Here is a 24277-nt window from a genome sequence, read left to right as displayed (position 1 = left end):
GCTTCATATTGCTGTTTTATGAAAAGTCTTATAATCAAGGCTCAGATTTTATGATTGGAGTTGAATACATAGACTGGATTTGTGATCTTGAGCTCTTAGCAGCTGTAGTAATCTTTCAGGACCTTGTTACATCTCTACTAAATGCACTTACATTTGCAATATATTTGGTCTGTCACCATGGAAATTCTGTGATAAGCACTTATTGCAGAAATTGTTCCTTTAAACAAGATGAATGAAATGAATGCATATTTTGCACTGAGCCCAAACTGTATCAAATCTAGTATCTGTCAAGCCAACTGCCATTTTGGAGCTATAATTATTCCAGGAATTTATCCTTATTTTTAAATTTCTAAGTACTATGTAAATATGTAACAGCAACACCACAATATTATTTTCTGTCAAATACCAGTATTTAGTTAATACAGTGCTATAAGTGTAAGAAGCTAGGCAACTGTAACAGGCCTGTCTTCATGTAAAGGTACTTGTTCTCTCCCTATTTTGTGTCTGTCTCCTCAGAAACATCTATCAGTTTAGTATTTATATTCACTGTTAAATTATAATAACTATACCCCTTGCTGTGTTTATGCCTTGTAAAACACTGCATACATTTGTGGTGCTATACAGATAGATACATACATACAGTGGATATAAAAAGTCTACACACCCCTGGTAAAATGTCAGGTTCCTGTGCTGTACAAAAATGAGACACAGATAAATAATTTCAGAACTTTTTTCACCTTTAATATGGCCTATAAACTGTACCACTTAATTGAAAAACAAACTGAAATCTTTGCACACCCTCTTCTAACTGGGGATGTAGCTGTGTTCAGAATTAAGCAATCACATTCAAAATCATGTTAAATAGGAGTCATACACTTGCCATCATTTAAAGTGCCTCTGATTAACCCCAAATAAAGTTCATCTGCTGTAGTTGGTCTTTCCTGACATTTTTTTAGTCACATCCCACAGCAAAAGCCATGGTCCAGAGAGCTTCCAAAGCATCAGAGGGTTCTCATTGTTAAAAGATATCAATCAGGAGAAGGGTACAAAAGAATTTCCAAGGCATTAGAAAGAAGAAAAACATCCAAGCCAGGTTACATTTTGCAAAAACACATCAGAAGTCTCCCAAAAGCATGTGGGAAAAAGTGTTATGGTCTGATGAAACCAAGGTTGAACTTTTTGGCCATAACTCCAAAAAATATGTTTGGCGCAAAAACAATACTGCACATCACCAAAAGAACACCATACCCACAGTGAAGCATGGTGGTGGCAGCATCATGCTTTGGGGCTGTTTTTCTTCAGCTGGAACTGGGGCCTTAGTTAAGATAGAGGGAATTATGAACAGTTCCAAATACCAGTCGATATTGGCACAAAACCTTCAGGCTTCTGTTAGAAAGCTGAACATGAGGAGGAACTTCATCTTTCAGCATGACAACGACCCAAAGCATACATCCAAATCAACAAAGGAATGGCTTCACTAGAAGAAGATTAAAGTTTTGGAATGGCCCAGCCAGAGCCCAGACCTGAATCCGATTGAAAATCTGTGGGGTGATCTGAAGAGGGCTGTGCACAGGAGATGCCCTCGCAATCTGACAGATTTGGAGTGTTTCTGCAAAGAAGAGTGGGCAAATCTTGCAAAGTCAAAATGTGCCATGCTGATAGACTCATACCCAAAAAGAGTGCTGTAATAAAATCAAAAGCTGCTTCAACAAAGTATGTTTAACGGTGTGCACACTTATGCAACCACATTATTTTAGTTTTTTTGGTTTTCTTCCCTCCACCTAAAAGATTTCAGTTTGTTTTTCAATTGAGTGGTACAGTTTATAGGTCACATTAAAGGCGGACAAAGTTCTGAAATGATTTATCTTTGTCTCATTTTTGTACAGCACAGGAACCTGACATTTTATCAGGGGTGTGTATACTTTTTATATCCACTGTACATACACACATACATACATTATAAGTGACACATACTGGGTTTTGGGTGGTGATAAGTGGTGTGCAGAATTGTGTGATGAAGCTTGGAGTACTAATAAAGTGGCATCTGCAAGTTGTAATAATCTCCTGAAGCAATAAAATTGGATGGTTATGGTAACATGTGCATCAAGTGTGGCTTAACAATGGCACCAGGGCTTACAGATGTAACAATCCTGTTGTGACCCAGTTTAAATATTACCCTTTCTACTAAAACCATATGTTAGGAGGATGCATTCAGGCGATCTAAATATCCACATATGGAAAGTATTCCTCTCAAAAACAAGTCTGTGATGTAATAATAATAAGCAGTTTAAGTACCTCAGCCCTGTATGGCAGGAAAATAGCACTTGTTAGATTTCCAGTAATTCCACTTAGTATATAAATAATGGATATTCTATGCCAACCTGCCAACTTTTCCAAATCTCGCAGTATTGTCATCTGAAAACAAACAGAAACTAAACAGTGCAAGACTCTGCAAAAAAAAAAAAAAAAAAAAAGCAAAAAATGGGTTACAAGAATGTTAGACAGGACTGGCAAACACACTATATAACTGCAGAGCTATTCAGTAGTAACTGTTCATTATTTCATCAACTACAGTACATAATAAAACATCCAGTTTTGCATAATGAAAAAATTAAATTGCAACTTTCCAATAGATGTTTATTGCATTTTTCAGTGGTTATTTGAAACTAACTAATTTTAAAATCTTATTGCAATTAAAAACAGTATGTGTTTTTCCCTTTCTGTTCTCTCACTCACTCCGGGTTTTGACTCAAACAATGAAGTATTATTTATTAACGAGCCTGGGGGAAAACTTACTTCTGCTTCATTGTTCCGGAGTTGGTATGGAAAGTTGTTTGGAATCACATTTTCTCTTATTATGCAATAACTGTTTTGGGTGGACATCCCTTTTAACCAAAAATGTTATGTACTTAATAATTAAATGTATCATTGTCTTTTTAAAGGGAAGCAATATCTAAAACACTATTGGAATACATTTAAAAACCTTATTAATGACACACCATATATGCCATAGACCGTAGATAATACATTTTCATTAAATGCCCCTAAAATCCCTAACAGAAAAGCTACAGGTATTTATTAAAAATGTCCAAAAGAGTATAAGCTAGTTTACTTTACTTTCCCATACTTATGCCAGGGGAAAAAGTTAGTTATCCCACAATTTAATATTACGGATTGTTCTTTAAGCAAAGGTTTCCCAAAGATAGTTTTCCCAGTACAAGCAAAGGTTTCCCCAAGAAATTTCACCTGGAATGAAAACATATTTGCTGATGATCTGAATTGTGGTTTTAAAAGAATTCTGGCCAATTTTTCAAGAATTTTAGATTTAGATTATAATTCTTTTCATGTCAACTCTTTTTTTCCAAGGAAAAAACAAACACTGCTTTAGTAAACAGTGGGGTGAAAACTATTATCAATAATATGGAGAATGGCTTTTGCAAAAGTGGGAAAAATGATCATATTTAGGGGTAAAATAATTGTGTGAAGTTACACAGGGGAAAATTTTGTTAAATCTGGTCTTCAATGAAGATTACTTGTAGATGATTTTAAGTGTAGCCCTCTTTTGCTACTGCATGAGATCTAGCACGCATTCACTTGCATGTGGCGCTACAGGAGTCCTGTGCCTCCGCTATCTGGAAGAGCACATACACTGAAAAATGGAGTGCCTCCACCCTGGGTCAGGACAGGTTGGACTGTGGTACCCCTCCCTGGGAAACGTCTCTGATCCACAACACACACACAAAGGAAAGGTTGATGGAATTATTGGCGGATGCTATACCTTTGTAACCCTGACAGGGACCCCCTTTCCTTTCGCACCCTAAAAAAGCATGCATTCTGCCACTGGGGGGTTCCCAATTACTTTCTTATACAAAACACTGTGTGAGCTACCAGCACTTTGCTTGTCTCTCTGCTTCCTTGTTCCAGCAGCACCTCCTTCTCACTTCCTTTCTGTCAGCTCACACAGGGAGGGGGGTCCTCCTTGCACAGTAACAACACAGAGGAGATACAAATGTACACAGCTCCCCTACATAAGGTATTTCCATTAATTTCCGGGTGTTACTGATCCTTTAAATGTGCAAGTACAGTCTGCTAATGTTTTACTAATACTATGTCAAACAAAACTGTGAAACAGGAAAGCTCTTGCTAACTGTTCACACAGCTAATGATTTATGATTATAGCTATCTTCAACAAAATTGTGCACACAGTGAATAGTACTATGTATGGAATTTGTGAGTCATGTTAAACAGTAAATATATTATGAATAAAACAAGTGTAAACTAGTTACAGCCCTGGACAAATGAGAATAAGGACACATGATAATAGTAAGGCAGTTCATACTGTTGTTTTCATTTTAAACAGCCAGACATAGCATACCCTGCATGCAGGAAGAGAGAAAGCCATAACCTATAGACCTGATCTGGAAACTCTGGGTCCAAGAATGGCAGTAGTCCACACACATCATCCATGCAATGCACCTAAGAATAACAAGAAGTTACTATTAGTTATTGAACAATTATTTTAGTGCTTCTAAAGCCTTCACACTCCCTGCACTACATTTTTATATCTTAGTTGGAATACAACATTTGCATTATCTGCAAGATAATGCAGCCCTTATGTCAGTTAGGCCATAGGATTTTAGCCGAGTATAAAAAGCACTTCTTTACAGGCAGAACTGGTAGGTTCCAGTTCTGCCTGTAAAGAACTGCAGCCCAACTGTCATAAGGGCTGCATTATCTTAGGGACACAGAAGGATAAACAGAGAGACATATGAAGATACAGGGTTCTGAAATGGGGCCATACTATTTTTTACTGGGTTTCGGTTTATGCCAACTTATATATGGCAGCCTAAGACAGAGGTATATTCACTAAGGGGCAGATTTGTGAAAATGTGAGGTTAGAGCTTAATACACAAATACTCACCCACAATCTATTCATTCCTATTGTTTTTTTAAAAAGTGTATTTATCAAATGGTGAGTTCTAACTTTCACCCACTGATAAATATTCTTCTAAAAATCCCATAGGAATGAATAGAACATGGGTGAGTTTTTATGCAACTCATATTTTCATAAATCTGTGCCTAAATCAATGAGTTCATTAAAGCAGGCTTACTCCTTTACTGTTGCAACATACTATAACTGATATCATTTTTTTTACAATGAAAGCAAAGACAATGACTTACTGCAGTTACCCCATATAGAGTTTTTTTCTTTTTTAACATATGTGGACATATAAATATGTGTTCCTCTTCCAAACCGTATACAAAGATAAGGGTAATGTACTAACGACAAAATGAACGGTAGGTGGGGGACTTTAAAGAGTGAGTTCAGGGATCTAGGCTCTAAGATTAGGCAAAGGTCCTCCAATGTAATTTTTTCGGAAATTTTGCCGGCGCCACGTGCAAGTTTAGGGAGACAGCGGGAGCTAAATGCGTGGCTAAAGTCTTGGTGTAGGAAGGAAGGGTTTGGGTTCCTAGAGCACTGGGCTGACTTTTCCTTGGGGTACAATCTATACAGCCCTGACGGATTGCACCTCAATGGAAGGGGGTCTGCTGTGCTAGGGGAGAGAATGGTTAAGAGGTTGGAGGAGTGTTTAAACTAGACAAGGGGGGGGTGGGTGAGCTAGAATTCCATGGGAAAATTAGTGTAGACGGGGTAGGGGGACTAGCAAAGGGTTGTGGGGGAGGAGTGAGGGGGGCATATAGTTTATCAGATAAGGAGCTTCCGTTACAAGGAAAGCAGTCTCATAATTGCCTTAGCTCTAATTCTCCCTTAGCTAATGTAAACATCAGAGGGAGAAGTAATAATCTCCGCTGCATGCTAGCTAATGCGCGTAGCTTGTCGGGTAAATTAGGGGAGCTGCAAGCTATTGCATGTATTGAAAATTATGATTTAATAGGTATCACTGAGACCTGGTGGGATGATAAATGCGACTGGGCTGTGAATTTAAATGGTTATACACTTTTTAGGAGGGACAGAGAGATTAAAAAGGGTGGAGGGGTTTGTCTTTACGTAAAGTCAGACTTAAAGCCATGTAATAAAGACATTACCAATGAAAACGTCGAATCTCTTTGGGTAGAAATTTCAGTAGGGCTGAAGGTCACAAAGAAAATGATCATTGGTGTATGTTATAAACCACCCCGTATAGATGAGGGGGATGAGGCCCAGCTATTGTTGCAAATGGAGGAGGCTTCAAAACTGGGTCAAGTTGTTGTTATGGGGGACTTTAATTATCCGGACATTGACTGGAGTAATGGGGTGGCTAAGTCAGAAAAAGCTAGTAGGTTTGTAAATATGCTAAATGACAACTTTTTATTTCAGGCAGTTCAAGAACCCACTAGGAATGACGCTATTTTGGACCTGGTGATTTCTAATAATAATGAACTTATCTCTAACATTTGTGTGGGTGAGCATTTGGGGAACAGTGATCACAACATGGTCTCCTTTGAGATAATGCTGCAGAGACAGCGCTATAAGGGAGTAACTAAAACACTCAATTTTAGACGTGCAGACTTTGCCAGTATAAGGGCATCTCTGCAATGTGTCAACTGGGAAAGGCTTTTCATGGGGTTAGACACAGAAGGAAAATGGAACACCTTTAAAACATTGCTTTGTAGGTATACACAACAGTATATCCCCCTAGTAAGCAAGGAGAGGCATCGCAAAGCAAAACCTTTATGGCTGAATAAAAGTGTTATTGTCGAGGTTGGTAAGAAAAAACGTGCTTTTAGGGCATTCAAGTTAGCTGGGACAGCGGAAACTTTCATCAGGTACAAGGAAGCAAATAAAGCACGCAAAAAAGCTATCAGGCAAGCTAAAATAGAGATGGAAAGGGATATTGCAGCTAGGAGTAAAAAGAATCCAAAATTATTTTTTAATTATGTGAATAGTAAAAAAATGAAGCAAGAAGGGGTGGGAACTTTATTATCACGCGGGGGTACGTTGGTTGATGAAAACGGGGAAAAAGCTGAAATTTTGAACTCTTATTTTTCATCTGTCTATACATCTGAGGAGCCAGATAATGAAGGCTTCCCTTGTAATATGCCCAGTTCTAGTAATTTAGCTACTGACGCATGGGTCACTCGGGAGGAAATTCAAAAGAGACTTGAACATGTAAAGGTAAACAAAGGTCCAGGGCCGGATGGGATTCATCCCAGGGTATTAAATGAGCTGAGCGCTGTGATTGCCAAACCTCTTCACTTAATTTTTCAGGATTCATTGAGGTCTGGCATGGTGCCAAGAGACTGGCGGATTGCTAATGTGGTGCCGTTATTTAAAAAGGGATCCCGTTCTCAGCCTGAAAACTATAGGCCTGTTAGTCTGACATCAGTAGTAGGAAAACTTTTGGAAGGGGTAATAAGGGATAGGGTACTTGAATACATTGCAGTTCACAATACTATTAGTTTGTGCCAGCATGGTTTTATGCGTAACAGATCTTGCCAGACTAATTTAGTTGCCTTTTATGAGGAGGTGAGTAGGAACCTTGATGCTGGAATGGCAGTTGATGTCATCTACTTGGACTTTGCTAAAGCGTTTGATACAGTACCTCACAGAAGGTTAATGATCAAATTAAGGAATATTGGCCTAGAACATAATATTTGTAATTGGATAGAGAACTGGCTGAAGGATAGAGTACAAAGAGTGGTTGTAAATGGAACATTTTCTAATTGGACCAGTGTGGTTAGTGGAGTACCGCAGGGGTCAGTCCTTGGGCCTTTGCTGTTTAACTTGTTTATTAATGACCTGGAGGTGGGCATAGACAGTATTGTTTCTATTTTTGCTGATGACACTAAATTGTGCAAAACTATAAGTTCCATGCAGGATGCTGCCGCTTTGCAGAGCGATTTGACAAAATTAGATAACTGGGCAGCAAACTGGAAAATGAGGTTCAATGTTGATAAGTGCAAAGTTATGCACTTTGGTAGAAATAATATAAACGCAAACTATCTACTGAATGGTAGTGTGTTGGGGGTATCCTTAATGGAGAAGGATCTAGGGGTTTTTGTTGATAACAAGTTGTCTAATTCCAGGCAGTGTCATTCTGTGGCTACTACAGCAAATAAAGTGCTGTCTTGTATAAAAAAGGGCATTGACTCAAGGGATGAGAACATAATTTTGCCCCTTTATAGGTCCCTGGTAAGGCCTCACCTTGAGTATGCAGTGCAGTTTTGGGCTCCAGTCCTTAAGAAGGATATTAATGAGCTGGAGAGAGTGCAGAGACGTGCAACTAAACTGGTTAAGGGGATGGAAGATTTAAACTATGAGGTTAGACTGTCGAGGTTGGGGTTGTTTTCTCTGGAAAAGAGGCGCTTGCGAGGGGACATGATTACTCTGTACAAGTACATTAGAGGGGATTATAGGCAGTTGGGGGGTGTTCTTTTTTCCCATAAAAACAATCAACGCACCAGAGGTCACCCCTTTAGATTAGAGGAAAGGAGTTTCCATTTGAAGCAGCGTAGGTGGTTTTTCACGGTGAGGGCAGTGAGGTTATGGAATGCCCTTCCTAGTGATGTGGTAATGGCAGATTCTGTTAATGCCTTTAAGAGGGGCCTGGATGAGTTCTTGATCAATCAGAATATCCAAGGCTATTGTGATACTAATATCTACAGTTAGTACTAGTGGTTGTATTTATAGTTTATGTATGTGAGTGTATAGATTGGTAGGTGTGGGTTAGGTGTGCTGGGTTTACTTGGATGGGTTGAACTTGATGGACACAGGTCTTTTTTCAACCCTATGTAACTATGTAACTATGTAACTATGAACAAACCAACAAAGAAAAATTGACATTGCAATCATTCAACAAAATATATACCGATATGCCATTTTCTTCAGTGGAAAAAGTAAGTACACAATTGGTATTTTGGTACCTTTGGCAGACACTTCCTCAAGTAAGTGTTTCTTATAACTGTTAACCAGTTTCTGACATTACATTTTGGCACTCCTCCATGCTGAATGTTTCAGGGGATACTTCCATGCACAGCTTGTTTCCTGCCCCCCCCCCCCCCTTGTGTTTTAAAGAAGCCTTAATTTCTTTTTTTAGACATTATCTAAAGGGTGTGATTTTGTGCCCCTTAGGGTTACACATACAAAAGGATCAATATATGTATATAATGAATATCCATATGAAAAAATGGAGCACTCATGGGACTTACGAATGAGTGAAAAAGTTTTTGTTTGTCAACGTTTTGGTCCTGCTAAACCGAAATGTTGACAAACTAATAAAAACTTTTTTATTCATTTGTAAGTCCCATGAGTGCTTCATTTTTCCATGTGCATATATATAAGGAAAACATTTTCATAGGCCATATTGCTGTACATGTCAACCTCAAACCCTATATACAATATTGTTAAATAACTTAGTCCGCCAGAGGATGCAGCTGCCCTTTGTTAGCCAATTAACCAAAACATTGGTAGCTCATCAATGAATAAAAGTGCACACAAAAGGCTGGAGTGATTGAATTCATTTTTTGTTGCAACATTCTGTTAAACTTTTGAGTACCTGTGAGCACAATGTAGCCTCTTCATGGAAGTATCCTTTCATAAAATCACAATATTCCCTGGAAGTTATTTCACACCTAGGAGAAGAAATAACCATTGTCACAACTAAAATTATGTATTGTCTCCCTGTTAAGTTTGTGATTTGCTCTCTTCCTTCTGCCTGATGGGGATGTAAAGGTCCGACATCTGACCTGAAATCAATCAAATCTCGCTCGGGCAGGTTTGATTTTTCCGTCGGATTGGGGACTGCATGGGCTCGTTGATGCGGTCCCCAGACCAATGGTGCCTATATCTGCTGTTTTAATAAAATCATTTGGCCCTAGGGCCAAACAACTGAATTTGCCGATATCGCCCACACATAGGTGGGGATATCTGGAAAAGGTCTGCTCGCTTTGTGACCTCGCCAAGCGAGTGGATCTTACTGTGTATGGCTAGCTTAAGAACATGTATTCCTATTGTACTGCAAAGGTATAAAGCAATATAGCTACCACTTCATTGTTTTTAGTACAAGATTATGATTTCTATAATAAATGCCAAATTAGAATTATTTCTTTTCCGCTATTGCTTGACTTGAGATTTGGGAAATCTTTAGCACCCTCAGTATATCTGCAACAAACTGCCTCTAGGCTTTTCAGTTGGAATAGCATTATTCTAAGTAATGCATAAAACAAACTACAGAATGTTTTTAAAACAAAAGAAACACATCAAGCAACTGAAAGCAATATCCGATAATTATAGGTAACCTGTTTCATGCATAGATAATTCAGAACCACATCAATGTCTAGTGCAAAATCATTACTTTAACATCCTTTAACAGTTTAAACAATATGAAAAAACAAACCTACTCAAAGTGAAACCATCCAAACAACATACCTTCCTTTTGTACCAATACAACAGGGCCTGCCTGTTATAACACAGTCCATGTGAAGATGGTTTGGGAAATGTCCGTCACTGTTTTTTGTGCAGACCTGCAATCATTAAAAGAACATTACTCTGCAGATATGAAAAATGACACCTTTTGTGGTGCTTGTGATGAAAGAGTTTTTTCATGCCTGAGGGAAGACTTCTGTACTTTAAAAGATATTGCTTGGTAAAGCCAAGCAAGCTTTCCACTAAGTATTAGCATAACTTTGCCACCAAGGTTGCAGAGTCTTTACAGGAAGCTCATAATAAAAGCAATTATGGCTGTTCTCAATTATACAAATCATTACAACTATGCAAGGAAAAAACAAGTTCCCTCAACGAAATTACCTTTACAGAAAAAATCTATTTCTAAAAAAATGAACTTTAAATGGTAGTAAATGATTAGTATGAACCAAACTTATAAATAGTACCCAACTAATTAGAAAAGACAGTTATGCTCTGAAAAGCTGAAAGGTAAAAAGAGAAGAGAAAACAGCAATGAGATGGACACGCTCAATCACAACAATTGCCAATATATGCCATTTAGAAGACCCAAAATGACTAGCATGTGATATGGTCCAAAGGTTAAAAAATTTGGTAAATTAAATTTTGAACTACATGTGCACAGCAACATTACATAAGTGCCACTAGTTTGTCTCACGGGAATTGGACCTTTGCTGCCACTTGAAAACTATTCATAAAAGGAACCATGACACCTTCTTCTGACAGCCTTATCTCTAACACATTTTGACAATTTGAGCTTAGTTGTCCTTCAGGAAAATTGTTGCTGGCTAGATGCTAACAAGTATATAATGTGTTTGTATACATACCGGCCATTTTGTAATGTCATCCGGCCATTCGTGTGGGGTAACTGATGCTGGTTCAGCACAGAACCTTGGATAACAGAAGACATAAGTTCCATTTATTATGCATTCACATACATTCATATTTTTTCTATATTACTGTAATTATATATAGTGCAGACATGTGTAAGTAATACTGTATTATACCCATGAAGACAGCAAACATATGTATATGGTGATGGACTAATTATAGGACTTCTAAATATTTAACAAAACTCTAATCAGAAAGTAAGTGTAATTAACTTACTACCACAGGGCCTTCCTACTTAAAATAATTGTTGCAAATTTTTATTTAAAAAAAAGACACTGTAGAATTACCCCAGTTGATTTAACTGCAGATCATTCATCTTTTGGACATGCTTCATTCAAGAGTTAGGATTTCAGACATCATAGAAGTCATAGCTGCAGTACATCAGACTCTGGTACTGTACTACTATAGTCACTGGCTAAAACCGACAAGAAGTTACTACTACTACTACTACAATTTTATACTGTATGATTTATAATCTAATTAGTCAACAATTATTGCTTTTAACAATTATTACATGTGAATGAAGCAACTCAACAAAATTACTGATCCAGATTTGTCCCTGAAGAGTACTGTTTGTACTTGAAACGTTTTCAATAAACTTCTCTCTCTCTCTCTCTCTCTCTCTCTCTCTGTCTCTCTCTCTCTCTCTCTCTCTCTCTCTCTCTCTCTCTATTTATTTATTTATTTATTTTTTTTAAATAAAGTGCCCTGCCTTCAACAACATTACCCTCTCATAAACATTTATGAAAGCTAGCCTTACCTTGAGGGCTAAAATATTTTTATTTTGTAAAGAAACAATTCCTGGGGGAAAAAGTAAGTGGGCATAAAAAGGCATATTTGCTCTGGGTATAAAATGTAATATGATTCAGTTACAAAACATTTAGCAGCAGTATTTGTATGTGGACGAATTTAGCAACATACCTTGGATCTTGGTGGCAAACTGATCCAGAATGCCTTGCACTTTTGTTTGCCAGTTCTGGTGTACTGGAATGAGTGGGCCATTTTACCCAAACAGCAAGAGTAGACTTAAAAGGAAAAGGGCATTTTTATCAGAAAAGCAACCCAGAAATTGAAGCAAAACAATATGAACTTCTATGGTGAACTTTTTATTTCTAAGTTACACAGCAAATAATTCACTCTACCATTTAAAATGTTATTCTTGAACCAACAATTTTTTTAGCTGTAATATTGGTATTTAGGCAGCCATCTCAGTGCACTGTGCCTGATTGTGAGCTTTCAGAAGGAGCCAGCGCTACACATTAGAAATGCTTCAGATAACCTACTGTTTACCCTGCAACCATGTAACTGGAGGAGTCCCAAGCCGGACTTGTATTTCTTACAAGTTATTTCTATTAAGTGCTATTCTGATATCTACTGGGAGCTGCTATCTTGCTACCTTCCCATTGTTCTGCTGGGGGAGGGAGGGGAGTGATATCACTCCAACTTGCAATGTAGCAGTAAAGTGTGAAAAACAAAAAAAAAAATTTAGAAATCCCAAGAACTAGTCAATATAGGCATGCACTACACTGGGTGGTATATAAGAGACTTCCCCTAGTGATTAATGGAGGGTAGAACAACTTAACACAATTATAAACTCCCATACCAGTCTAGGTTAGTTATAAATACAAAATCTTTTTCAATCCATTAAAAAACAACAGTAACCCCTTACATATGTTGCCTATAGGCAAATATAATGCAGATCTAACTGCAACAGGAAGTAGTGTGGAAGCAAAAGGCAGAACTCTGTCCATTAATTGGCTGATGTGGCCAAGCATGTATGTGTGCCTTGGCTTGTTTGTGTGCACCGTGAATACTATGATCCCAGGAGGAGGCCCTTAATTCTCAAAATGGCAATTTTCTATTTAGGAGTACCCAATAGCACATACTACTAATAAAGTATATTTTTGTAAATGGTTTATTTAGATGAAGTAGGGTTTTACATATGAGCTTGTTAATGCAATATATTTTTATAGAGAGCTACATTGTTTGGGGGTATAGTTTTCCTGTATCAGATTCCAGCAAGCTTTACATGCTTCTTGAGGGTGCAGTGAATTAGGGAATAGCTGCTTACCGAGCACTCTTCTTCAGAAGTCTGTATGCATCCTGATTTGTCATTTCTTACACAGCATGCTGAGTTCTTCTCTTTATCTCTATTTATTTTGATAAATTTGTAAACATCTTGGTCTTGTCTCATGCATGGGGAAAATTTTGCACCCAAGTGTATTAAGGCTTCCTGAAAACCAAAATATAAGATCAACAAATGGTCTCCTAAAAACCCTACAGTATTTATTTACTGCAAGTAGCTTTTGGTTAATCATTGGCTGTATTTTTGCAAAAATACACAGGCTATACTGCCAGTAAAGGTACTGTAAGGAATTCAGACAGACAGCAAAGTATGTGTAGTTAAGGCTAAGTTCAGTGTCTCATTCTTGACATGCTGTTTTCAAATAAATTTGGCCCTACTAGAAACCAGGAAAAAACTGGCATTGATTAAAGATAAGTGAAGTGTTAAAAAGTAGGTATCTCTATCTACAAAATATAATATTTAGAATGTTGTCAATTGTATGGTTAGTTCAATTTATGGACCCAGTTTACTAGCCATGCCCAAAGGCAACACCTAAAACTTTTTGGTTGTTTATAAAACAAAGTGAGGTGATAAGAAAGGTTGTGGACAACAGATGCTTAGGGAGACAAAAGCTGACCATACATGTTGAGATGTGCTTTTTGGTGAGGTCACCCAGTGAACAGATCTCTGCCTGATTTGTAGATCGCATTCAGGAGGCCCCCATACATAGGAAAAAAGCTGTAAATTTAGTCTGAAGGGGCTTTGTTGTAACCTTTTATCAGCCCGTATGGCCAGTGTATGACTAGTGGCACACTGTGTTTTGGCCACCACTGTCCTCTGGTGGAGAACAGCTGTGTTCAAATCAACCCTATCCACCTTTCACCATTCCTAATGTTATATAATGTCATTTATTTTACATTTTTTGTAAGTGCCTTGCTTGAAGCACCTGTAACAGTGCACTCGGAACAGAAGACCTCAGCACTAAAAGCAAGAATTTTGTGCAGAAGTCTTTCTACCACTGGGTTGTGTGCACCAGCCAGGGAGCTTGTCATTATATAACATTTGCCCTGTGAGCCAGTACCCTAAAACAATGTCAAGAATAGTTTTTCTTTCCTTCAAGTAACTGTATTAAAGCAGAAAATTAAATGGGCAGTCATTGGGGAGCCAGTGAGCCTAAAAGGTAAATGTGAATGTTGTTATATAGAATTTGATTTTCAGGTTATTGGGGGTCATTTATAAACACTGGGCAAATTTGCACCTCGGCAGTAACACATAGAAACCAATCAAATGATTGCTTTTAGTGTTTTTTATTATTTACATTTATTTATAAAGCGCCAACATATTCCGCAGCACTGTACAATAAGTGGGTTTCATACATTGGACATACAGAGTAACATATAAAGCAATCAATAACTGATACAAGAGGTGAAGAGGGCCCTGCCCAAAATAGCTTTTAATCTACAAGGAGAAAGGGTTGAGACACAAGGTGTGGGAATGAGCATGACAGAGTTGTGAGAGGTGTGGCACAGGGTATTGCTTTTAGCAGCACACTGAGGTTATTTTAAACTAGATTAGGGTAAACTTCTCTAAATAAGTGTGCTTTTAGAGATCTCTTGATGGCAGAGAGATTGGGAGAAAGTCTGACAGATTGTGGGAGCAAATTCCAGAAGGGGGGCAGCCCTTGCAAAGTCTTGAATGCGAGTATGTGAGGAGGAAATGGGAGAAGAGTTGAGGAGCAGGTCAGTAGAGGAGCGTAACAAGCAGGTTGGATGGTATCTAGAGATAAGTTCAGAGATGTAGGGTGGGGCAGAGTTATGAACTGCTTTGAATGTGAGAGTCATTAATTTGAATTTTATCGTGAATGGTAGGGGAAGCCACTGCAGAGATTGGCAGAGTGAATTAAAGCTTTGATAAGACAGGGGTTGGCATTGCGTAGAAGTTTGGTAGGAATGGGATCAAGTGGGCAGGTAGTAAGGTGGGAGGAAGCCAAAAGTTTGGAGACTTCCTCTTCAGTCACTGAGGAGAAGGAGCCAAGAAGAGACTGGGTAGCATGTAGGGAGGGAGGTGAATGATTATGGGGAGTTGTGCAATGTCACTTCTGATGGTGGAATTTTATTTTTTTTTTTCATTTGAAAAAGGTTTTTATTTTTTACAAAGAAAAGATAACAGGTATAATTACAGTACAGTTTATGCATTCTGATTAGCTTATTAACAATATTCCAAACATTGATTTCTCTCTTTGACCTGAGTTAGACAGGTAAATGTTCATAACATTCTGATGCTTTGATTTATTTCCTGTCTACATGACTTCTACAGGTTATCGGCGTTTGGGTATTGTATTATAGTTGCATTTTTGCCTTTTATACCTTAAGCATGAGAAGGGTACATAGTAATAAAAGGAAAGAAAAAGAAATAGAAAAAATAACAATAAACAATAATAATAAACATTTATGCATACATTGTGTGGTGTTTTGTTTTTTTTCACCTTATGGTTATTGGGATACCGTTAGGGTTCCTATGCCGCGTTGTTTTATAGGTATGTTTCTATGGGCCTGATTCACTAAAGTGCAATAAAAATTATCACACGCTTTTTTGCGTTAAATTTGTCGCGATAATTAGCGCGCGATTCACCATTGTATTATCGCGTGCGATAATTTCCGCGCTGAAAAGAATACGATCGCATGATTCACTATAACTTTGGCGCGCTAAATATCGCATTCGGCTATGCGAAAATTAACTCCTACTTCAGGCAGGTGAAAAATTATAGAAAAGTACAGTAAATGAGTTTTTGGCAATAAAATATGGACTTACAGTGTTATTTATTCAAGTATGTGTCTTTTTACTCAATTTTACTAAAGTCTTGGCATGTATGGAATTTCGCTACTAATATACAATCCTAAAGCGGTAAAAATTTAATCGCCAAAATATACAGTACAATAGTGGTAAAAATTTAGTCGCGATATTATACAGTACTATAGCGGTGGATATTTAGTCACGATATTATACAGTACTATAGCGGTGGATATTTAGTCGCGATATTATACAGTACTATAGCGGTGAATATGTTGTCGCCAAAATATACAGTACTATAAAGGTAAATTTTTAGTCGCACAAAATACATTACTAGGTATAATAATTATAGAAAAGTACAGTAAATCAGCTTTTGCCAATAAAATATGGACTTTGCAATGCTATTTATTCAAGTATGTGTTTCCCCTAGAGTGACGCAGCCGCCAGTTTGCAGGGAAATGGTAATTTTTAATACAGTAATTTTACGAAAGTATTGGCGTGTATGGCTAACATGGCGTGCGTTCATTTGCGCGACTATTTATATGCGGCTACAAGTGATGAAATGTTTCGGCAGGCATGGATTCGCAGTGAATTTTTGGACGTGTGGCAAATTTTTCTGCAGCAAATTTTTTCATGCGTTTCGCAAAACCATCCGCCAATGGCAAAACGCATAAAAAAATTCACCACGTGAAAATTCCCCGCACATCCAAAAATTTGCTGCGAATCCATGCCTGCCGAAACATTTCATCACTTGTAGCCGCATATAAATAGTCGCGCAAATGAACGCACGCCATGTTAGCCATACACGCCAATATATATTTTTATTGGTTTTTGGGCTTTTTTTTTTGCAAATAAACATTTATAGAGCACCTCTCTAGCACTCTGTGCGCTCCCAGGGCAAAATGTCGCCAGTTTTATGCTGCCGATTGTCGCTTGCGTAATGTCGCGACAATTAGTGCATGCGATAAATAGCATGCATGCGGAAAATACAGCGCATGCTATTTATCGCGACAAACCTATCGCATAAAATACTGCGCGTAAAAAAGCGCAAGTATGCTTATAATGAATCGTGCGAAAAGTCGCGAAAATTAAGACGCAATAAAATTTTATTATTATAAAATTATAAATAGCGCACGTTTTTATGCCCGTGATGATCGGGTGTCTGCTTAAATATGGATGCCACAATTCTCTAAACTTTTGTACCTTGTTATTCACCAGTGCCGTAATTTTTTCCATGACCATTATCTCCCCGATTTTAGCTTCTATTGCCGTCCATGTTTGGGGGAATGGGCCTTTCCAGTGTCTAGCTATGACAATTCTTACGGCTGAGCATATTTTAATTATCAGGCGTTTGGTACTCACATTGTAGGGGGCCTCTGCTGGGAATAGGTTGAGCAGGGCGATTCGTGGTTCTGGGGGCAGAGCCAAGCCATGGCATGCATTGATTTCCTGAAAGGCCAACTCCCATACCTTTTGTGCTTGTGGGCACTCCCACCACATGTGCATATATGTGCCTATCTCCCCGCATCCTCTGAAGCATGTAGGAGGTATATTTTTCTGCATTTTATGCAGTTTTTGTGGGGTCATATACCATCTCGCAATGGTTTTGTAGCCATTCTCTTTTAGAAGAGTATTGGTCGAGATTTTAGTGATATTTTCATATATCTCTTCCCATGCCTCTTCATCTATGGGGTGTTTTAAGTCAGTGGCCCATTGTTCTTGATATTTGGGGAGGTTGTTATTAGTTTCATGTATCAAGTGATAGTAGATTCGAGATATAGTGCCCCTAGTTTTCATCCCTTTTTTGCATTCGGATTCATATTTTGTGTAGCTTCCATCACATCCCCCTCTTAGTAGGGTTTTCGCCCAATGTGTTAGTTGCAGATAGCGATAGTATTCCCGTAGGGGGATGTCATATTTTTCTCTCAGGGCGTTAAATGGCTTGACTCTGCTCCCTGTGAGTATGTCGCCTATTTTTATAATTTCCTTCTTTATCCACCATTGAAAGTCAGCTGTTGTATTACCCGGTGGGAAGGCTGGGTTTTGAAATAGTGGTGTCATTAAAGATTGTGGCTTACTTAGTTTATCCCTATGTCTATGGGTTGCCCATAGCTGTAATGAATGGGCTACACTTGGTGGAGCTTGCCTCAGTACCTCTGGAGGGGTGGGTTTCCACATTATTTCAGACATTTTTATATCTGGGAGCAGTGCTTGCTCTAGATCAGTGGTTCTCAACCTTGCTAATGCCGTGCTGAGCTCCAACCATTAGAAAACATATATTTCCTATTGTCTTAGGAACCGAGACACCGTTCCCTAAGACCATCAGAAATATGTGTTTTCTAATGGTCTTTTCGACCCCTGTGAAAGGGTCGTTTGACCCCAAAGGGGTCCCGACCCACAGGTTGAGAAACGCTGCTCTATATCGACCCATCGTGGTTGTCCTATTGATATATGCCATGCTTGCAATTGGGCAAATTGGGCCGCTTTGGTGGAATTTTATTTTTAAAGTGCTCTGCAATAACTTGAGCAGTGACCGAAGCACACAGAGGGGGTGGAGAAGGGGACAGCAGAGAGTTAAAGGTAGAGAAGAGTTGTGCAGGTTTTTTAGAGAGGGAGTTAATGAGTGCCGTGAAGTAGGTTTGTTTAGCTTGGTGGAGGGTGGTATTATAGGAGAGCAGAGCAGATTTGTAGCTGCAGAAATCTGATTCTGACCTTAATTTGCGCCAGCGGTGCTCAAGTGTACGTGACTGTTTTTGGAGGGATTTGCTATGAGCAGTGTGCCAGGGTTGGAGTGGTTTGGGTTTTTGGAGGGATTTGGTATGAGCAGTGTGCCAGGGTTGGAGTGGTTAGGGCCTCATGTGTTTTGTCTTGGCAGGCGCAAGCTCGTTAAGGGCAGTGGCGAGTGTGTTGTAGTAGACAGTGGTAGCCTGATTAGGACAAGAGACAGTTAGGATGTTAGAGTGAAGAAAGTCAAAGGAAGAAGAGAGATCTGACGTGTTTAGGGATTGCAGGTCTCCGTATGCGCATGTTTGGGGGACAGCAGAGGGTGTAGAGGGAGTTAGTGAGAGTTGAAATGAGAGCAGATTGTGATCAGAGAGGGGGAAAGGGAAGTTAGTGAAGTTTGAGATAGAACAACATTTTGTGAATATAAGATCCAGGGAGTTTCCATTAGAGTGAGAGTGGGAGTCAGAGCACAGAGATAACCCAAAGTGAAAGGAGTTTTAAGACAGCAGGGGCATTAGGATTGTTAACAGGTATGTTAAAGTCACTTAGTACAATAGATGGGGAATCAGAAGAAAGGAAGTAGCAAAGCCACTGTAGGAAGTGTAAGAAAGTGTTTAACCTGCAGCTTGCTGAAGAAAGCTGGTTACCATGGGTTAGTAAATAAGCTATTAAAAAAGGAAAAAGAAGAGCCCTTTACATCAGTGTCAGGCTGGTTGAAAATATCATAATGAACTACCATCTAAAGGTTTTATCTCATAGACTATTAACATTTGAGGATATGGGTTATGAGCTAAATGGAAGAAAGAACAACAAATTAAGCAGTAAGAAGAGTTAGTTTTCATATTTATTTTTATCTTTGTTTTAGGTTTCAGTGAAGGTAGGGGGGGTTGGAATTTATTGTTCAACATAACCATTCATGCAGTCACAGCTGTGTTATTATTGGCTTAGCAAGTCTAAAAACAGTAACAAAATCAAGTGATTTTAATGAACCAAAAACAATATTTGCAGAATATGTAGGTACAGAATGTCAGACTCTACTGAGTTCTACTGAAATCTTTGCTTGGACATAGATACTTATTTCACCAAGTATGTTGGTTATTTGCCATTATTATTATTTAGGTTTGTAGTGATGAGCATTTTTTTTCCACGTTTCCCTGCAGTGGCATTCTGGGAAGCGCAGGAAGAAACACGCCCCATTCTTCTGTATGGGGATATACTAACACAGGCGCATATAAGAGCCGAATGCAGCTGGAAAGCAACGTGCTGCATTCCACCTTAATTTGGCGCTTAAATGTTAGTACAGCCCCATGTGGTGGAACATAGGAGAACACCACCTCAGAGAAGTGCAGAAAAAAATAAAATGCTTGTCAGTACAAGCCCTTATAACAATTTCTAGCAATGTATATCAATTATATTAGCACATTATATAATACACAGATTTTTGCCTTCTTAATCAATCCTGAATGAATAAACAAATGTAAGACCTGTGGCATCAAAATTACCCATGAAAATTAGATCTGACTCTTATAATAGCAACTATATCTAGTGCCTATACATTATACAATTATTAATGATATAAATGTTTCTTACAGAACTTGGTCCAATCCAAAAGTTTTCTTGTTGAATATATTTTACATTTTCATAAACACCTCGATTTCTAAGAACCTGCAAAAATGAAAAATGTACCATTAATACATTAAACAATAAAAACATGATATAACAAGTCATAAAAAAGCTAATTTGGGGGAATTTGATTGGCACTAAATTACCATACTGCTTCTCTCTTAATTACCTCAGCAATGTGTGATATGAATTGGCCAGCTGATGAGCACATTTTGAATACAAAGAGGGAAGATATTGCCTTTTATTACATTTCACAAAATAGACATGTTTTAGCGATCTCTTGGATGCCATTCCTGGAATTTTATTAGATTTATCCAAAGATTGGTAACACTGATTTCCTTTGCTTTTTTCATTACTTTGGCAGACATCTATTTCCACAGAGTGCAAAAGAACAGTGTCATGGTCTCTAATTTGTGTTTTAGACAAAATACCTTGTGTTTAAAATATAGTTATTGAAACATTTTTAGCTTACTGAGAACAGGCTTATTGTTATGTAATTAGTAACTAAAAATAAATGACAAAAGCAAAATACGTATGTCCACTATATAAAGTAATGCGGAAGCTAGAGACCCAAATAATGCACCTGCTATGTAAAGTGGACTTTGGTGCACCAAAGGGGAGGGGTGCAAACCTCTCTAACAGTTTTTATTAATGATATTTAAAATATGTTGAATTTTCCATATTCAGCTGCCCCATCTAAACATATCAACCTAGCATAAAAAATGCACAAAGTAATAAGAAACAACCCACAGCAACTAATAAAATTTTGCTTTTAAACAGGTGACCAGGTACCTGCTGATTGGATGTTATAGTTGATAAAAAGTGAAGCAAACTTTGCACTTTGTATTACATAATCCCTTAAAGGAAATGTAACACTAAATGCTTTTAAGTAAAAAAGCTATTCTACCCTGCACCAATAACTGCTCTATCCTGCAAACCACTTAGTATTTTTTGGTGAAGGAAGGAGCTGTATCCACTATGTGACGATCGATTGCTCGAGCCTAGCCTGACTCCTTCCTATACAGAAAGAAGGCTAGGTTCGATCAATCGATCGTCACATAGTGGATGCAGTTCCTTCCTTCGCTGTATCGCCGTAGTTCAATTGACAGGAAGCCAAGTTTTAGCAGGTATTTTCTATTAATGTATTTAAAATACTAAGTGGTTTGCAGGATAGGGCAGTTATTGGTGCAGGGTAGAATAGCTTTTTTACTTAAAAAATGTTAGTGTTACTTTTCCTTTAAGTATTTAGTGGTCATCCTGTTTGCGTTCAAATATCCCCAAAATCATCCATGGGTGGCTCCTAACAGGCTCTTCTGAATTACTTACCGATTCTACAGTTTCATGTTGAGAAAAGCCAACTGGTGCTATTCCATAGATGCATACAGCAAGAATCGTTATAAGTAAATGCACAACTGTAATCCAATAAGTGAAGAAAGGCCTGTTGTAAAAATAAAAACAAACATTCTTTATAATGATCAATGGAAAAGAAAAACTTTTTCAAACGTTGCGGCTACTAATCGCCGCGTATGTATGTATGTATGTATGTATATTTTTATTTATAAAGTACTTATGTACGCAGCGCTGTACAGTAGAATACATTAATACAAACGGGGTTAATAAGATAATAGATAAATACAAAGTATAACAATAAATACAAATAAATACAAGATACAGTAACAGTTGCAATAAGTTAAGAGTCAAAGACACAAGAGGATGGAGGTCCCTGCCCCGTAGAGCTTACAATCTATATGGGGGGGTATCTTACAGACACAAATAGGCAAATATAAGTGCTGTAGGTCACAGTGGGTGACAGTACAATATAAGTGCTGATTCCCAGATCAGGTGCTGGGCGAGTGCTCCAAAAGGTAGCCTTTTAGTTTGGTTTTAAAAAGACTGAGGGAGGATTCTCTCTGGAGGAAATCAGGGAGGGCATTCCAGATGTAAGGGGCAGCAAGGCAGAAGGGTTAAAGGCGGGAAACAGCAGTTGTAGTGGGGGGTGCAACCAAACGATTGCTCTGCGAGGAACGGAGGAGTCGGCCAGGGACGTACGGAGACACAAGGGAATAGATGTAGTGAGGAGCAAAGGAATGGAGGGCTTTGAAGGTTAAGAGAAGAAGTTTGTAAGATATTCTTTGTTTAATAGGAAGCCACGATAAGGCCTTTAGCAGGGGAGGGGCCTGAACTCTCCTGGATGAGAGGAGGAGAATTCTGGCAGCAGTATTTAATATAGACTGTAGGGGGGAAAGATGGGAGTTAGGGAGGCCGGTTAATAGCAGGTTGCAGTAGTCCAGTCGGGATAGGATGAGGACATGCATGAGCAGCCTAGCTGTTGCAGTAGAGAGAAAGGGACGGATTTTGGCAATATTTCGTAAGAAAAAGTGACAGGTTTTGACAGTGGAGTTAATGTGGTCAGAAAAGGAGAGACTGGAGTCAAAGATCACCCCCAAACAGCGTGCCGAATTGACAGGGTTGATGAGGGTGCCTTCAATAGAGATAGAAAAGGGGGGGGGTAGGACCAGGCTTAGGCAGAAAGATCATTAGTTCAGCCACATGCATCTTCTTCCTAAGATTGGCTGTTGTTATTACACTGGGTGGGGGGGAACTGTGAGGGGTGAAGTGGGTAAGCATGACTGACAATATAACTAAGCTCTAACTAGAAAGTTATATTTTATTATTTTCATTTTAATTTTTGCATTGTAAATACATATAATACCAAAGTGCACATATAATCACTATGATAAAAATATAAGAACTGCCCATGAAGCAAATATGCTTTGCATACAGCAGTTTCACAAACAACAAATGCAGCATAATGATAAGGTTAAAACATTGAGGTTTGCCTTAAAATCCAAATTTGAAAATTTGCACTCACCTATGATCATCCATATCTTCTATTTGCCTTTTTACATAACTGTCTATCCTTTTGCGGTATGTTCTGTTAGTCAGTTTTCCCACCATGCCAAGACCATATGGCCTCTTTTCTTTTGCAAAGAGTTTTTTTACTGGAATAGTGATGCGTTGTCCTCTCTTTTGTGGACTGACACTAACAACTTCCTGGCAAAGTCGTACTTTTGGCTGTAAAATGTGTCCTTCTTTTTGCTTCCGCCATCCCCGTTCCAAAGGCCTAGAATCAGACAGAAATGATTTTCATAAAATTAGTTTGGGGGTATTCCATTCACAAAAAGACAGTATTGTGTGTAACGTGTGTATCATGTTTCAAGTCACACACATATAATACAATGCTTTAATTGGACATTCGTTTCAATACAGTGCAAGAAAACATGCCAAAAGTGGATGGTGTGCCTCTGCAGCATGTTGCCCTGTGAGCAGGGCTGTGGAGTCGGTAGATATATTCTCCGACTCCGACTCCTCAGTTTCTGATACTTCCGACTCAGACTCCACGACTCCAACTCTTTTTTTAATATGCTAATGTATTTTATACATTCATACAGTCAATGAAAAGCATGCTTCATGGTCACTCAACGTGTTCGTTTATGCACTGCGTGCATTGGGCTTTATTCTTATAGCAGAGAAGTAATTAATTATGACTGTTTGTGAATTGGGACATTTAAACTTGCTTTATTTATTTATTTTATTCCCATTTAAATTTAGTAGGAGAGTCCACAGCCCTGCCTGTGAGACATACTGTATAATTAAAGCATGTTTTGTCTGTATACTGTAATTATCCTGCCAGAACAGTAAATGGGAACAAGTTTATAAATTTGCTGCATGACAACTTTATGTCACAGGTTGTTGAGGAGCCAACCAGGAACCATGCTATA

The 24277-nt window shown here is 38.4% G+C and overlaps 1 protein-coding gene across 3 annotated transcripts in view; it reads right to left on the bottom strand.

Annotated features, from left to right (window-relative positions):
* rhbdf1 (rhomboid 5 homolog 1) overlaps positions 1-24277 on the bottom strand; it is a 103455-nt gene that overhangs the window by 906 nt on the left and 78272 nt on the right. For all 3 annotated transcript variants that reach the window (XM_004917941.4, XM_004917940.4, XM_002941196.5), the window contains 10 exons: positions 23368-23619; positions 21822-21933; positions 20463-20537; positions 13365-13526; positions 12215-12318; positions 11230-11293; positions 10370-10464; positions 9498-9573; positions 4376-4476; positions 2296-2449 (listed from right to left, as the gene is read on the bottom strand). In XM_004917941.4, the coding sequence (XP_004917998.1) occupies positions 2296-2449; positions 4376-4476; positions 9498-9573; positions 10370-10464; positions 11230-11293; positions 12215-12318; positions 13365-13526; positions 20463-20537; positions 21822-21933; positions 23368-23619 (1195 nt within the window). The remainder of the gene's footprint in view (positions 1-2295; positions 2450-4375; positions 4477-9497; positions 9574-10369; positions 10465-11229; positions 11294-12214; positions 12319-13364; positions 13527-20462; positions 20538-21821; positions 21934-23367; positions 23620-24277) is intronic.

This window comes from Xenopus tropicalis, chromosome 9 (assembly GCF_000004195.4).
Source record: "Xenopus tropicalis strain Nigerian chromosome 9, UCB_Xtro_10.0, whole genome shotgun sequence".
NCBI classification, from domain to species: Eukaryota; Metazoa; Chordata; class Amphibia; order Anura; family Pipidae; genus Xenopus; species Xenopus tropicalis.
Note: the sequence above shows the minus strand (reverse complement) of the source record. Positions and strands in the feature narration are given on the sequence as shown.